Below are 15,582 nucleotides of genomic sequence, written 5' to 3'. Positions count from 1 at the left end.
TCGGCTCTCGGTATTTCCTCATTCGCCCTCTCACGTCTAACCGGTTCGAAATATCATAAATGTTAACTGTGGGTCTTGCCACCTCTTCCCATTGAGCCTATTCCTCATCCCAGTTAGACGGCATACATAGTGCTCTAGTAGCAGCTTCAAGGCTGAGGCTACCTTCCACCACGACTACCTCATGTGACGTCATCGCCGAGCGCGTAAAAAAATAACCGTTACTAACCAAAAACTACAAAAACTGGACTTTAACACCATTTTGGAGACATTTCTAACTTTATATACATATCTTGAGTGCTTTATGTACCCATTAATCGACAGTGGTGTTTAACCTGCACATTGGCCTTTAAGTGCGTTGTCCATTTAGGGAACCTGACAAACTGTAACCCACTGTTCTTATGGTATCCTTGACGATCGTGTGAGGCATTGGAGTAGTTTTAAACGCAGCAGTTATTTCCAGGCATTGTTAAAACAGTACAGAATTGCAACAACCTCCTCTGCTAGCAGCTACTGTGTCAACAATAACGCAAAGTTCAGCTGCATTCGGAGGGGCGTACCTTCCAACATGGCGGGAAGGGGGGAGGGCTCTGTGCCGTGACGACAACTCCTCATTCTCATATTGAGAATGGGCGGGGCTTGTTTCTTTTTTGGTTCTTTTTTTTGCGGATGCATTATTAAAAAAAAAAAATGTGGGTGGGGAGCACGCATTTGAAATATCGTGAGAACACTACGTGTCATCGTGGGAAGCCAATATCGTCATCGTGATAAAAATTTGATATATTGTGCAGCCCTAGTACCTACTCCAGGTATCAACAGAGAGGGTTGAGATGGTTACCTTGCAGGAGACTACAGAGCAGGAATAGTCTCCAGGATCCAGTCATGTTCTCCTCCAGAACTTCATCAGCAGAAATCCAGAAATCTCTTAATCTCATCATTATAACTATAGAGGACATTAACTTAAGAGTACTACACTTAATATCGAACTACACTTAAGGTATTCAGTATGCCACTAATTATAGTAAGACACTGTAAACTGCTATAGAAATGTCTATTTCAAAATACCAGTAAATCTACCACTGGAAAATTCATTCATTTTCAAGCATATAATACCAATATTCAAAGAAGAACAATGATAATAACCCTGCTCATGTGATGTAATACCTTAAAACATAACATTTAATTGGACGTGTTCAACTCTTGATAAGTTTAGACAGATATAAACAGGAAAACAAAAGATAAAACATGGTGTTTGTCTGCCAAAGGTCAAACTAAAACAGATATTGCATGAATAAAACTTAATAACTAAAACAATAAAACTAATATATATCAATATATGTAAATAGTAATGATGTTCCTTTGTTCTAGCAACCAGACATAGAGTTGACTTACGTGATAGAGTGGTGAAGGACGTGATATGAAGTTCCTGAAGAGTAAAAACTTGACTTCAGCTTTCTGTCCACGCCTGTGGGAGGTCAGTGAATGAGGAACTTAATAAAATGTAGATGAGCAGACATAGCTTCATGGAACAAAAAAACGGGAAGTTGAGATCACTGGTGTCGAGTGCTTGAAGACTGTTGGCAGCTTCTGAGAACACGTGACAAAGGTGCTTCCACCTCTCCGTAATGAGCCACTGGCTCCTCCCACGACCTCCAGCACAATGAGCAGAGGACCCGCCCCCAGTCTCCTAGAGCCACAGGGTCGTCACAACTGTTAATACTGCTCTGTTAATACCGTTCTGTTACTACTATTCCGTGTTGATACTGTTGATCCTGCTCTGTTTATACTGCCTGTATGCCAGCATGTCCATGTTACACTCCACCTAGGTGGCTGCCCCACTCCACCTAGGTGACTTATTTTGGGCTCCTCCAGACAAAGGACTTAGGGTGGTGGTGTTAAAAATATTTTTTATTGCATAAGTGTGATAATGAACATGGCAAGGGTACTCCGCTGCCGAGTGGAGACGGCTGGTTTAACCTGTGCACACTGAATACTCAATGTGCAACAGGTGTGCAGCCTCACCCAGCCCCAGAGTCCAATCAGACTCCGCCAGGTGAGGCTGCTTAGACCAGCCGTCATCCAAACACACTGCCACAGTGTCCTTCATCGCTGATGACTTATCATGGTCAATGTATGATGTAGTTCAGTGAGTGTGTTACATACAACACCTTTGTGTTGGCAATCTTGACAATGTATTGCCAAATAAGGTAACACAATAGTGCTTGAGACTGTGGCTTACTGATGAAATCCATTTATTTTGCAGTACTATGAATGTTATGGACTTGGTGTTGATGGCGACTCTGGGGGGTATTCCATCAAAGTCGCTAACGAAAGCGGCGATTAGTTGATTAAGCCTGGTTAGAACTAGCGCCAACTTCCACTTGAGGCTAAAGCCGTTCCATCAACGCAGTTCAGCCGCGCCTTGCTCAGGTTAGTTCAAACCAGGCTCACGTTATCGTGGATTACGCGCGTTCACAAGATATGTAACCAGCCCAGAACCGTGAATGTTGAATCATGGATCAAATGTCCGAAAAGGACCGAGCGGGATCTTTTCCAGCGGCGAACAGAAGCTGCTTGTGGAGGTCTATGAGGAGTACACGCATATAATAACTCAAAAAGGGAACACCGTAACCATTAATAGAAACAGGGAGGCTGCCTGGCACAAAGATCGGCGATCTGTTGAATGCGTAAGTAGTATTAAGCGTAACATATTTTAATTTAATATTGACCATGGATTTATAAGCAGGGAGATAGTCTCGAGTTAACGTGTCAGACTTGTACCCGGGCGTCCGGGGTTCTATCCCAACGCAAGTAATAGTAATATAGGAAAGATTACTAGAGAAATCAAATAACTTTTCATGCCATTTATTTTTCATTTCTTTGAATATTCTTAATTAGGGAATTAATGAAATGAATAAAGGGAATTACAAAATGAAGCCAACGCCAAGAATGCTACATTAGTCTAGACGCGAACTCGGGTCGCACGTATCACAGGGCAAGTGCTAGACCATTCACCCAGTCGCTGATTACAGATAACGCGATAATACATAGATTTGTGTAAAAATGTGTTGAACAAATAGCCACAGTAATAATAGATAGCAATTCATTGAATTATTTCATTTGCGTCATTTAATCTTAGACCATTAGTGAAAATATACGCTGTTTGTACTTCATATATGTACATTTATGACAAAATTGTGAGGACTAGGCTTGGCGGAACCTTCTGATGGTACAATTGTTGCCGACAGATGGATTTCTCTGAAACACCGCTCAAGTTAGCCTGACAGTTAACCTGCTCCCGACCAGGTTAGTTTGGTCTGATAAATTGCCATGGTTATCCCCTTAAGTGACGTTCATGGAACGCAACTCTAGCTGAAAGAAGCCCGGCTTTGCGTTTAGCTTGATGGTTGTTTGGTCGGATAAGTTACCATGGTTACTTAGCGGAGATTCCCTTAAGCCACATTGATGGAACGCAACTCTAGCTGAAAGAAGCCAGGCTAAGCAAAATAAGCCCGGCTTTGGGTTTAGCTTGGTTGATGGAATACCCCCCTGGGGGGATAATACAGCATAACACCAAAGAAAAAACAAAGCATAAATCTTCAGGATTTCCACTTGAATACTGCTAATACTGTTATGTTACTGTAAAGTGTTCTGTTTTTATACTGTTGATGCAGCTTTTAATACTGTTAATAATGTACTCTGTCAGTGGCATGATGGCTGCCGGTGCAGCAGCACGGCGTGCTGTGGGAGAACACTCTCGAGAGTTTTCTCGAATTAAACCGGAGATTTATCATACTAAAGACGGCAGAGTCATAGTCGAGGATGAACTGCTTAACTTTATTGTCGTTAAAATGCGTACACTAGGCCACGACGATATTGTGTCCATAGTTACGAGCAGTTTCAGCTCTGACCGGATTGAGTCCTCCAAGGCGGTTTTGTCAGAGCTTTTTCCGCACAACAAACGATGGACCTCTTACAGGGGTCCAAAGAAGGACATTAACAACGTCAAACTATGCCTACAAGTGCTTAATGAGTGCGGTGAAGAAATTCCAAGATTTGTATCGCACTTTTTGGATGAATTACCCCCTGTCTCATTTAAGCACGTGGATGTGTCTGCTCTCCTCGGCAAAATGCAGCAAATCAATGTTGATATTGACTACCTAAAAAGAACTATGGACAATCAGGTAGCTGCCTGTGAAACACTGCGGGTGGTGTCCTCTAAACTCGACAACCGTCTGACTGCTGTGGAGGAGCCTCGTGGGCCGGACGCAACTACTTCGGCTGCCTGCCTCTCTGCGGGGGAGATAGGAGGACCAGGACCAGGCTCAGCGCCCAGCACATCGGGGCTGCCCTCGATTGTGACGCCGAGTCCCGATCCTGCCCCATGCACTAACGGATGGCCGACAGCAACGCCTGGCGGGACCGAGGATAATCAACCTGCCCAGCTTGTGGATCCAGCCCTGGGAGCTGGACGGACGCAGTCCCCCGCGTGGAGCATGGTGGTGAAGGACGGGCGCCGGCTAAAGCAGGTAACTGAGAAATCTGCTCATAGACGCCCGACACCTCACACTGTAAAAACTCCAGCGAGGCACTTGAGAAAGAAGACCGGCATAATTGGGACTGGCGTGGGTAGCAATATTCTGGCTGTCAAAACAAAGCTGGTAAGGGTATTTGCTACCAAGTTTGATCTTAGTGTGGACGCTAACACTCTCAGAGACTACTTAAAAATGAAGCTGGGTAGGGAAGTGACATGTAAAAAAGTAGAGACGACACAGAGTAGATTTAACTCCTTCTGTGTCGCCGCTGAGTGTAATGATGTGGCGGAGCTGTACGATCCACAGTTGTGGCCCGCTGGGTCGTTTGTAAGACGCTACTATGAGCCTCGTCGCCCTAGAGCAGCAGACAGAGGCTCGGCTGGTGCAGAGGATGTCCTCCGCTCACAGGATGAGGGGCTGCTGAACTGTAACGATCCTGGAGTGCCTGTCGCATCTGTGGTTGAGGATGGGATGAATGCCAGCTTATCCGTAGGGAGCGGCAAAGAACAATAAATGCGTATTGCCTCATACAACACTCGCGGCTTGCGAGTAGGACATTCGGCTACGGACAGATCTAGACGTCTGGTGGTGGACACACTGCTGGATGAATGTGACATTTTATGCCTGCAAGAAACCTGGCTGGCGAAACAAGATCTGGATAAGTTAAACACACTACACATGAACTTTCATGGGGCTGGAGAGTCCACCACCGATCTTAGCACGAGACTGGTTCGAGGTAGGATAGCTGGTGGCGTAGCTATATTGTGGAATATTAAATATGACCCATTGGTGAAGGTGGTGCGCTTAAATGTTGATTGGGCTATTGGACTAGAGTTTAATTATAATGAAAAGAAATTTACTGTTTTAAATATATATACACCATATGAGTCATATGAGCACGAGGACGAATTCCTGAATAGGCTTGCCTTTATTCAGACATTCATAGAGGATAACAGCTCATCTTGTGTCTATGTCATGGGTGATTTTAATGCTGATATGACAGATAGCAAATCTTTATTTGCAGCACACTTGCAGCAGTTTTGTAATGAGTCTAAATTAATTATATCTACTAAAGTTATGTTGCCTGACACAAGTTTCACTTATGTCAGCGAAGCGTGGCACACAACATCTTGGTTAGACCATATTGTGACCACAGCTGATGCTCATGCCTCTATGGAAAACTTGGAGATATGTTATGAACTTGCCACCTCTGATCACATACCTATTGCTGCAGTGTTAAACATTGAGAACATCCCCCTGTTGTCCAGTAATAATAATCCTTCCTCCTCAAGTAAACTGGATTGGGGAAAATTGAGCACAGAGGATATGACTGGATACTTATTGCGAACAGACAGTCTTTTAAATAATATTGCATTGCCTAAAGAGGCCCTAATATGCTCAGATATGAATTGTAAAAATGCGCAACATGCTGAACAATTATGTGTGATGTATGATGAAATTGTGAAATGTCTTAATGACTCCAGTGAACCTCTGTGTAAAAGTAAATGTAAGGTACCCAACATAAGACCTGGGTGGAATGAGTTTGTGGCAGAGCAGCACGCAGAGGCAAGGAGAGCTTTTAGACTCTGGTTAGAGGCAGGCAGACCTAGACAGGGGGTATTGCTAGATATGAAAAAACAAACCAATGCCAAATTTAAGTATGCATTGCGTTTTATTAAGAAAAATGAAAACACAATGAGAGCAGACTCCCTTGCCAGAAAGTTACAGAATAACAACATTACTGACTTCTGGAAAGAGGTGAAAGTCATGAATAACAACAAAACCCCCCTATCATCTGACATTGAAGGTGTTAACAGCCCAGAAAAAATTGCTGAGCTGTGGCGGGAGCACTACAGTAATCTCTTTAATTGTGTCAAAAGTAACTCAGTTAGAATCAATCACGAATATACTGGTTTCTCTACAGATTTGATAGTTAGAGCATCAGATGTCTGTGATGTCATTAATGTGTTGGAAAACAACAAAGCCTGTGGTATGGACTGCATCACAGCAGAACATCTAAAATATGCCAGTGATAAGCTCTGTCCTTTGCTCTCTATGTGTTTTACTTCCTGTCTGGTTCATGGGGTCTTGCCCAACTCTATTATGTCTGTAATGTTAGTGCCTGTACTTAAAGACAAGGCTGGTAAGATCAACAGTATGGACAATTATCGACCTATTGCACTGGCCAGTAGCCTGTCAAAAGTACTGGAGCGAATATTACTAACAAAGCTAGAAATGTATGTTAGTACTTCTGACAACCAGTTTGGATTCAAAAGAAAACATGGAACGGACCTGTGTATTTATGCACTTAAAGAAATTGTGTTTAGGTACACAAGTCTGAATTCATCTGTATTCCTATGTTTTATTGATGCTTCAAAGGCATTCGATAGAATCAATCACGAAAAATTATTCTTGAAATTGCTAGATAGAGGTGTCCCTAAATTCCTAGTGAGAATCCTAGTGTTTTGGTATGCCCATCAAATGTTTCAAGTTAAATGGGGTAATGTGGTATCTGCGCCATTCTGTGTTAGTAACGGAGTGCGGCAAGGTGGAATTTTGTCTCCTATATTATTTAATGTGTATATGGATGACTTATCAAATCAATTAAATAGGCTAAAAACTGGATGTCTTGTGGGCAACACTGCAGTTAATCATCTAATGTACGCAGATGACTTGGTCCTGCTCTGCCCATATAGTGCTGGACTGCAGCAGATGTTGAAGGTGTGCTCCCAGTATGGCCTTGATCATGACATAAAGTACAACGCTAAGAAAAGCCACATAATGATAGTTAGAAGTGCTGGGGACAGGAAATCATCTTTTCCTACCTTTTCCTTGGCAGACAGTCCCCTTGCTGTGTGTGAGGAAACTAAATATCTAGGTCACGTCATATCTAATGACTGGTCAGATGACAAAGACCTTTATCGACAGCGATGTAAAATCTACGCTCAAGCTAACATGCTTAGTAGGAAGTTTTCTATGTGTTCTGACTCTGTTAAGTGTTCTCTGTTCAGAACTTACATAACACCTCTTTACACCTCCCAATTGTGGTCCAATTATAAGCAGAAGAGCATGCAGAGGCTCAAGGTAGCATACAATGATGCAATGAGGTTACTGCTCTGTGTCCCTCGGTGGCATAGTGCCATTTGTTTGTGTCTAATAGAGTGCCAACTTGTGAGGCACTTTTAAGACAGTTGATGTTTAGTTTTATGTGTCGCCTCGACAAATCAGAGAATGACATAATTGAGGCTCTAGTAAGCCCATTGAAAAGCTGCTACCGATTCACTTCTAGGCTAAGGTGGCATTGGTGCAATAGTCTGTATATTTTATGAAATGTATTTTTGTACTTTCTTTTTATTCTTTTTACTATTTATATTGTTTGATGTGATATGGACCTGTGTCTGAAATAAAGTTTATATAATGCTAATACTTTTAATATTGTAATGTTTATACTGTTCCCTTCTGAAAATGTTTACTGTTGATACAGTCATCTGTTAACACTGTTTATATTGTTCTCTCTTGATACTGTAAATACTACTCTTTGTTAATACTGATCAGGGATACTGTTACCAGGGGCCCAAGGTATGCTGTTACCTAGGAATCTAGATGTTACCAGGGACACTTAGTCTAGTCATCATTTCTTGAACCCAGAAATGTTGAGTACCCTAAAGTTTTATTGCAGAAATGTCATCTATAGGCCAAATGGATGGAATGTAGCTCAAAGTGCTAAAAGTTGCACTTTGAGCAATTTGCATAATTAGCATAATAAGCCAATAAAGTCAAGACACCATAGGTGAATAGTGTAAAAAAATTAAATAATAGAAATCACCATGAAATTTTCACAGTTGGTTACTTATGTTAAGATGAGTATTATAAGATGAGTTGTATTTTAATGTTTAAATATGCAAATTAGGCCGTATCCCATTAAATGTGCTAATTTGCATACAGACAAAATCAGATCGTTTGATAAAGTCATGCTCAAAATATTTTTTCCGAGGGTAAACACGTATACTTGGGGATTAGGGTTAGTTGGTGTTGAGTGTTGAGTTGGTGAAAACCTTTAAGGAACCTGTGCCCTGTACTACGAACCTCGATTAGTGGGTTAGCGAGGCATGTTGCACTCAAAGCCTGGGTTAGCTGGGACACGAAAGTCAATCTCTTTTAGAGTCGCTGTATCACCATGGTGACTTATGCTGTCAACCAAACCTGGTCGGGAGCAGGTTTTCAGCTAAAGGCTGCCCCACACTACACGATTTTTTAATCTTATGCGATTTTTGAGTCGGAATCTCAGCCGATTTGTTACTCTCCGATCGTAAATAAAAATACATAAGATTCGAACACAAGACGGAACACCACACACTATAGGATAACCTTATCCGATAATTACACGCTGCAGGGCCGTGGAGGTAGAACTAGAGCAACTCGCGTCAACAGTGAAAATGGATCTGCGTCTTTTGACAGCAGTTGTTTCCGCGGTGCTTATGCTTACATAATATCAGAGAATATCCGCGTCAGTTCGGCCACAGCGCAATTAATGAATAAAGATCATAAACACGTCGAAGTTACTACTTTACAACCTCGTTGATGACCAACATTTAGAAAAACATGTAGGCCTACTTTTAATTCAGCCTTGGGTGAACTCGAAGTGTAGTGTGTTGGACTGTCAAAACGGGTAGGCTTTTAGATTAAAATAAGTAATGCTGTCTGTGAGTCTGTAGCAAATCCTACATCGTTATTGTTTTAGTATTCAACCATTAGCAAGGTGACACTGATTTGCTATTGATACCATAGATAGACTGTATAATATTACTGTTAGTGAATTGCATAGGGGTCGATGTGAGCTCATGAATATTCATGAGCAAATGCAAACTGAATGGCTGTACAAGTGTTCTGAGACACGGCTGCGAACCGGCAACTTTAAAAAAAAGTAGTGCCGGTTTTGTGATGTGCCGCTGCCGTATCCAGTGGAATAGCCTACATTGACTATAATGGTTTCTAATGTCTTCGGCGAACGTTTTTATTGCCGTGCCGCTTCCGTGACAGTTCTGGTGGAAATTGCCCTTCATTCAACATGCCGAAAATATCTATCATGTTGGATAACCCCGATTTTGTGATCGGGGGCTCTTAGAGTTAGAACACTACGGCAGACAGGATAATCTCCCGATTCGGCTGCCATGGGAACTCCACCCCGATTCTCTTAAGGGGCAAATCGGGCACGATATGGGGATATTTATCTTGTAGTGTGGGTGATCTTTAGAGTTCATGAGATTCTATCTTAGAACACTACGGCAGACAGGATAATCTTGGCCGATTTTCGTCCCGATTCGGCTGCCATGGGAACTCCACCCCGATTCTCGTAAGGGGCAAATCGGGCACGATATCGGGACATTTATCTTGTAGTGTGGGGTGAGCTTAAGATAAGCGCAGCTTCCTCGCCCCTCCGTTGACAATGACGTCACCATTTGTGGGTTTCCCCGTAGACCTCGTCGGAGCCCGTATCGTACAGGGGTCATTTCTGCGTGCGGGGTTTGTCTCCCAAGTGATGTGAAGCTTAAAAAGTCATAAGTCATATGGAATACTAATTTACTGAAGGTTATGGATTTATATTTTTGTACTTATTTCGAACTTGAATCCATGTTCTCACGACCGTGCTGGCACCACAAGTATGGGGGTAAAAGGCATGATGATGGACCGGCGAGATTTGAACGCCGGTCGCTGGTGTTCGGTTCATTTAATAATCCACTACGCCACCGCCGCTACCTCACAGCAGTCGAAAACATAGGCCTATGCAATACATTTCTTACATAGGGTGTATTTAAAGTGAATTCCCTAAATTATAGAACAAGGCAGGTTTGACGTTGCTCATGCATTTTGAAATCAGCGTCACTCTATTGGGATTAATGGCGAACAATTCATCATTTGTAATACTTATTTTATAGACTAAATGCAGAATCCTTTCACTTATACGAATTTACACAATCAAATTTACAAAAACACCTTTTGAGTGAAATAGACTGCTCTTGCTCTATCCATTTTTTAAAGGTGAGTAAAATTACGCAATAAACGCCCCTTTCACGTGAGCGCACGTTGAACCTAAAGCGGAAAACCTGGCTCGACTAATCGAATCCTAAGTGAGTGTCGTAGTACCATTTAACTCTGATTGCGAGTTGCGTCTCTGTCGATCCAGGTTTTCCCAAGAAAGCCTGGGTATGTTCAGCGAGGTTCGTAGTATACCCCACTGGTCATGAGACAGTGTTGACCTATGGACGGACGGATTAAGAAATTAAGTTCCCCATGCAAAATTTCTTTCCTCATTCCCTTCAGTCTCATCATCTTCTTGGTCTTTATTTGTATCTATTGTGAATGGGTTGCAGCAGCGGACCTCACCCCTTCACACTTGCAGTAGTCCTTTGCTGCAGGCCTTCAATGTGCTGCAGCTACAGCTGGTGACATCAAGTAGATTCACTGGAGCCACTGCCTGGATGGCAAGAGCAGGCATGACAGCCCCTTCATTAGCAACCTTCCATCCAAACTTTGTGATGTCTCTGGCCTCTGCAGAGGCTCTCTCTGACCTGCAGCCTTCCACAACATGACCTGAAGATGAGCACGCAGTATGTGCAGCATCAGGTTGGCTCCAGATGGAAATCTGTCAATGTTAGAGGTATTATCATTCACAGTGGGAGAGTAAAGTGATCAAGTGGAGAGTACAATAGTAAGTGACCATGAAATTCAGTGTCTGGACTAAATAGGTTAATGAAAAGTAAAAGTTAAATATCTAATACCATAGCCTGATCAATAAAGCAATAACTCGTATCGTATCGTAAAATCGTATCGATTAGAGACTGGACCACCGAATTTAGCAATGGTCTAATGTGTCAATACGGCCTCCTTACCAGGTTTTCATCAACTCAGTCCCCATTGGAAAAATAATTTTGAGCCTGGCTTTATCACACGATCGGATTTTGTGTGTATGCAAATTAGAGCATATGAGAGCTAGGGCTTCATTTGCATATGTAAACATTAAAATACAAAAAACATGCAATACATTTTTTTTCTCATTTTGACATAAGTAATCAACTGAGAAAGTTTCATGGTGATATATATATATTTTTTTACCCTATTCACCTGTGGTGTCTTGACTTTATTGTCTTATTATGCTAATTATGCAAATTGCTCAAAGTGCAACTTTTAGCAACCAAGTTAAATTCCATCCACTAGGTCTATAGATCACATTTCTGCAATACAACTTTAGGGTACTCAACATTTCTGGGTTTACTATTGGGCCTATGGGGATTACGACTAGACTAACTGGTCAGTGTTGGCTCTAGGCACCTGTGCCCTGTACTACAAACCTCGATTAGTGGGTTAGCGAGGTATGTTGTGCTCAAAGCCTAGGTTAGCTTAACTGGACGTGACATGAACGGGAATCTCCTCTAAGTAACCATGGCAACTTATCCGACCAAACTAACCTGGTCGTTAGCAGGTTAACTGTCAGGCTAACTTGAGCGGTGTTTCAGAGAAATCCATCTGTCAGCAACAATTGTACCATCAGAAGGTTCCACCAAGCCTAGTCCTCACGATTTTGTCATAAATGTACATATATGAAGTACAAACAGCGTATATTTTCACTAAGATTAAATTATGCAAATGAAATAATTCAATGAATTGCTATCTATTGTCACTGTGGCTGTTTTTTCAACACATTTTTATACAAATCTATATTATAGCTATATTATGATCAGGAATCAGTGGTTGGGTGAATGGTCTAGCACTTGCCCTGTGATAGGCCTATGCGTGACCCGAGTTCGCGTCCAGAGTATTTCATAGTATTCTTGGGGTTGGCTTCATTTTGTAATTCCCTTTATTCATTTTATTAATTCCCTAATCAAGAATATTCAAAGAAATGGAAAATAAATGGCATGAAAAGTTCTTTGATTTCTCTAGTAATCCTACCTATATTACTAATTGCGTGGGGATTGAACCCCGGACAACCGAGTGCAAGTCCAACACGTTAACTCGAGACTATCCCTGCTTTCAAATCCATGGTCCATATGACATTAAAATATGTTACGCTTAATACTACTTATGCATTCAACAGATCTCCGATTTTTGTGCCAGGCAGCCTCCCTGTTTCTATTAATGGTTACGGTGTTCCCTTTTTGAGTTATTATATGCGTGTACTCCTCATAGACAAGCAGCTTCTGTTCGCTGCTGGAAAAGATCCCGCTCAGTCCTTTTCGGACATTTGATCCATGATTCGACATTCACAGTTCTGGGCTGGTGACATATCTCGTGAACGCACGTAATCCAGGATAACGTAGCCTGGCTTGAACTAACCTGAGCAAGGCGTGGCTGAACTGCATTGATGGAACGGCTTAAGCCTCAAGTGGAAGTTGGCGCTAGTTCTAACCGGGCTTAATCAACTAAGCACCGCTTTCGTTAGCGACTTTGATGGAATACCCCTCAGGGGTTATTTGGAGTCAGCTGATATTGACAGAAGAATAAACAAAGGATATCACCTTTATATTCTTTATATTCATATATTATTCGGTACCCACTAAGAAAGAGATAAAATAAGGAAAGGAAAACAGAGCAAAACATGGAGCAGCAACTAGTATTATCTATATCTATCTATAGTGAAACTATAAAGCTATATGCTATCTTTTAAAATATCTACTAGGAGGAAATACTTCAAAAACTGTTTACTGAGCATCTTCAGTCAGTTCGCTAGAGAGCGGTCATCCTTGGTGGGAGCCTGCAGGGCAGTGGCGTAGCTTAGTTGCACTGGGCTCCGGTGCAAGTCTTGCGACGTAGCATCCCTACATCACACAACACATTCAAATCTTAGCAGAGAGGGAAAAGGACGCACACACAATCATTAGAACCACAGACATTGACTATTTGCATCACTGACACACTATCCTACGCAAATAATCCATTTAGCTGAACATGCACCCATATTTCCCTAACTGCACAAACGATGGCCTAATCAAAAGTAAACATAGCCAATGGACACAATGTTTTATTTCAAATTCAGTCTTAAAACAAGCTCTGAAGGCATGGAGTTGGCTCGGGAAACATGGGCTTATGTCCCTGTTGTAGTGGTCAACAAGGCGCTGTGCATGCTCATACAGGGCATCATCAGTGGCACTAAAAAGGAGAGAATGGGTCGTCTCCAGGAATTTAACTGGTTTAGAGTGGCAAGGTGTGGGGTTGGTGCTCCTGCTAAAGAACACGGATACAGATGTCCTGAGGGGTATTCCATCAACCAAGCTAAACGCAAAGCCGGGCTTATTTTGCTTAGCCTGGCTTCTTTCAGCTAGAGTTGCATTCCATTAATGTGGCTTAAGGGAATCTCCGCTAAGTAACCATGGCAACTTATCCAACCGAAATAACCATCAAGCTAAACGCAAAGCCTGGCTTCTTTCAGCTAGAGTTGCGTTCCATTAATGTGGTGTCACAACCCGCCTCCAAGGCTGTGACAAAGTAGGGAGAAGAAGCACGAGCTGGCTAATAGCAAGCAGTATTTATTAAACAATTCAATCAAGTCAAACGTGTAAAGATCAGTATCAGTCATGAGTGCATGTATGGATGTGTGATAGTGTATGTGCAGATCAAAATAAACAAAACGAAAACGCTGCCATCAGGCCTGCCGGCGAACAGGAGTCAGTTCCCCGCCAGCCTTTTCACAGAATGAGGAAGGTCTTTATAAGCAGAGCACACTGGCCCAGGTGTTCCTCATGCCGCTGACGATCCCTCCACTCAGCATCTGTAAAACACAACTCAAAAGAAACAGGGACACCTAGTGCCTGGGTGGAGGGATCGTCACAGTGGCTTAAGGGAATCTTCGCTAAGTAACCATGGCAACTTATCCGACCAAAATAACCATCAAGCTAAACACAAAGCCGGGCTTCTTTCAGCTAGAGTTGCGTTCCATGAACGTCACTTAAGGGAATTTCCGCTAAGTAACCATGGCAATTTATTTAAAAATTACTTGATTTCTCTAGTAATCCTTCCTAAATTACAATTACTTGCGTGGGGATAGAACCCCGGACGACCGGGTGCAAGACCGACACGTTAACTCGAGACTATCTCCCTGCTTTTAAATCCATGGTCAATATTAAATTTAAATATGTTACGCTTAATACTTCTTATGCATTCAACAGATCACAGATTTTTGTGCCAGGCAGCCTCCCTGTTTCTATTAATGGTTACGGTGTTCCCTTTTTGTGTTATTATATGCGTGTACTCCTCATAGACCTCCACAAGCAGCTTCTGTTCGCCGCTGGAAAAGATCCCGCTCGGTCCTTTTCGGACATTTGATCCATGATTCGACATTCACGGTTCTGGGCTGGTTACATATCTCGTGAACGCGCATAATCCAGGATAACGTGAGCCTGGTTTGAACTAACCTGAGCAAGGCGCGGCTGAACTACATTGATGGAACGGCTTTAGCCTCAAGTGGAAGTTTGGGCTAGTTCTAACTGGGCTTAATAAACTAAGCGCCGCTTTCGTTAGTGACTTTTGTCAAGTTATTCTCAATAACAGGTTCGTACAACGACGTATTTGGAGTCTGTATTTATTCAGCAACTTGGTACAGCAGCAGTCGGCTCGTGTGCATGAACAGAACTCCCGCTCACCTCTGCCGTACTGACGTCACCCCCCATTCAAAATAAAGGCACTGCTTACACTATTATAACATAATACCATATCTCCCTTTCTTTGAGAACAAAGGTTGGACTACCTTTGTCTCTTCAGGTCTTAAGGGGTTTATTCTGCCCTTTTGCTGGAAGACCTGTCCCTGATCTGTCCCTGTGTTAAGCATGCAAAATAGAAATAAATAACTTACACATTACCATACTGTGAACTATTACTTTAGCAGGCTGTGTTCTTCAAAACTTAAACTCTCAGGTTTCAAATAAATGTAAACAGTAAAGCAGAACAATTTCACAATCACATTTCACTCTTTTCTTTTTTTTTTTCTGTAGAAAGCAAATCAATACTTCACATATCAAGTCTCTGCGGCTGTCTAACCTCTCTCCCACACCTGGTC

General features: G+C 42.3%; 2 protein-coding genes across 2 annotated transcripts in view; one reads left to right on the top strand and one right to left on the bottom strand.

Annotated features, from left to right (window-relative positions):
• LOC311351383 (sialic acid-binding Ig-like lectin 5) overlaps window positions 1-881 on the bottom strand; it is a gene marked incomplete at both ends in the record, with an annotated part of 34,810 nt that extends 33,929 nt beyond the window's left edge. The window contains one exon of the mRNA XM_084471509.1: window positions 836-881. Within this exon, the coding sequence (XP_084327635.1) occupies window positions 836-881 (46 nt within the window). The remainder of the gene's footprint in view (window positions 1-835) is intronic.
• Window positions 882-5,045: 4,164 nt separating this feature from the next.
• On the top strand, window positions 5,046-6,057 carry LOC311351754 (uncharacterized protein; the record flags this gene model as incomplete). Its single annotated transcript, XM_084471902.1, has 2 exons — window positions 5,046-5,799; window positions 6,035-6,057. 2 exons carry the CDS (start codon window positions 5,046-5,048, stop codon window positions 6,055-6,057), a joined length of 777 nt encoding a protein of 258 aa, XP_084328028.1.
• Between the last annotated feature and the right edge of the window lie 9,525 nt (window positions 6,058-15,582).

This window comes from Micromesistius poutassou (assembly GCF_964030765.1).
Source record: "Micromesistius poutassou genome assembly, chromosome: 8".
In the NCBI taxonomy this organism is placed as follows: Eukaryota; Metazoa; Chordata; class Actinopteri; order Gadiformes; family Gadidae; genus Micromesistius; species Micromesistius poutassou.
This window is presented reverse-complemented; position numbering and strand designations above follow the sequence as displayed.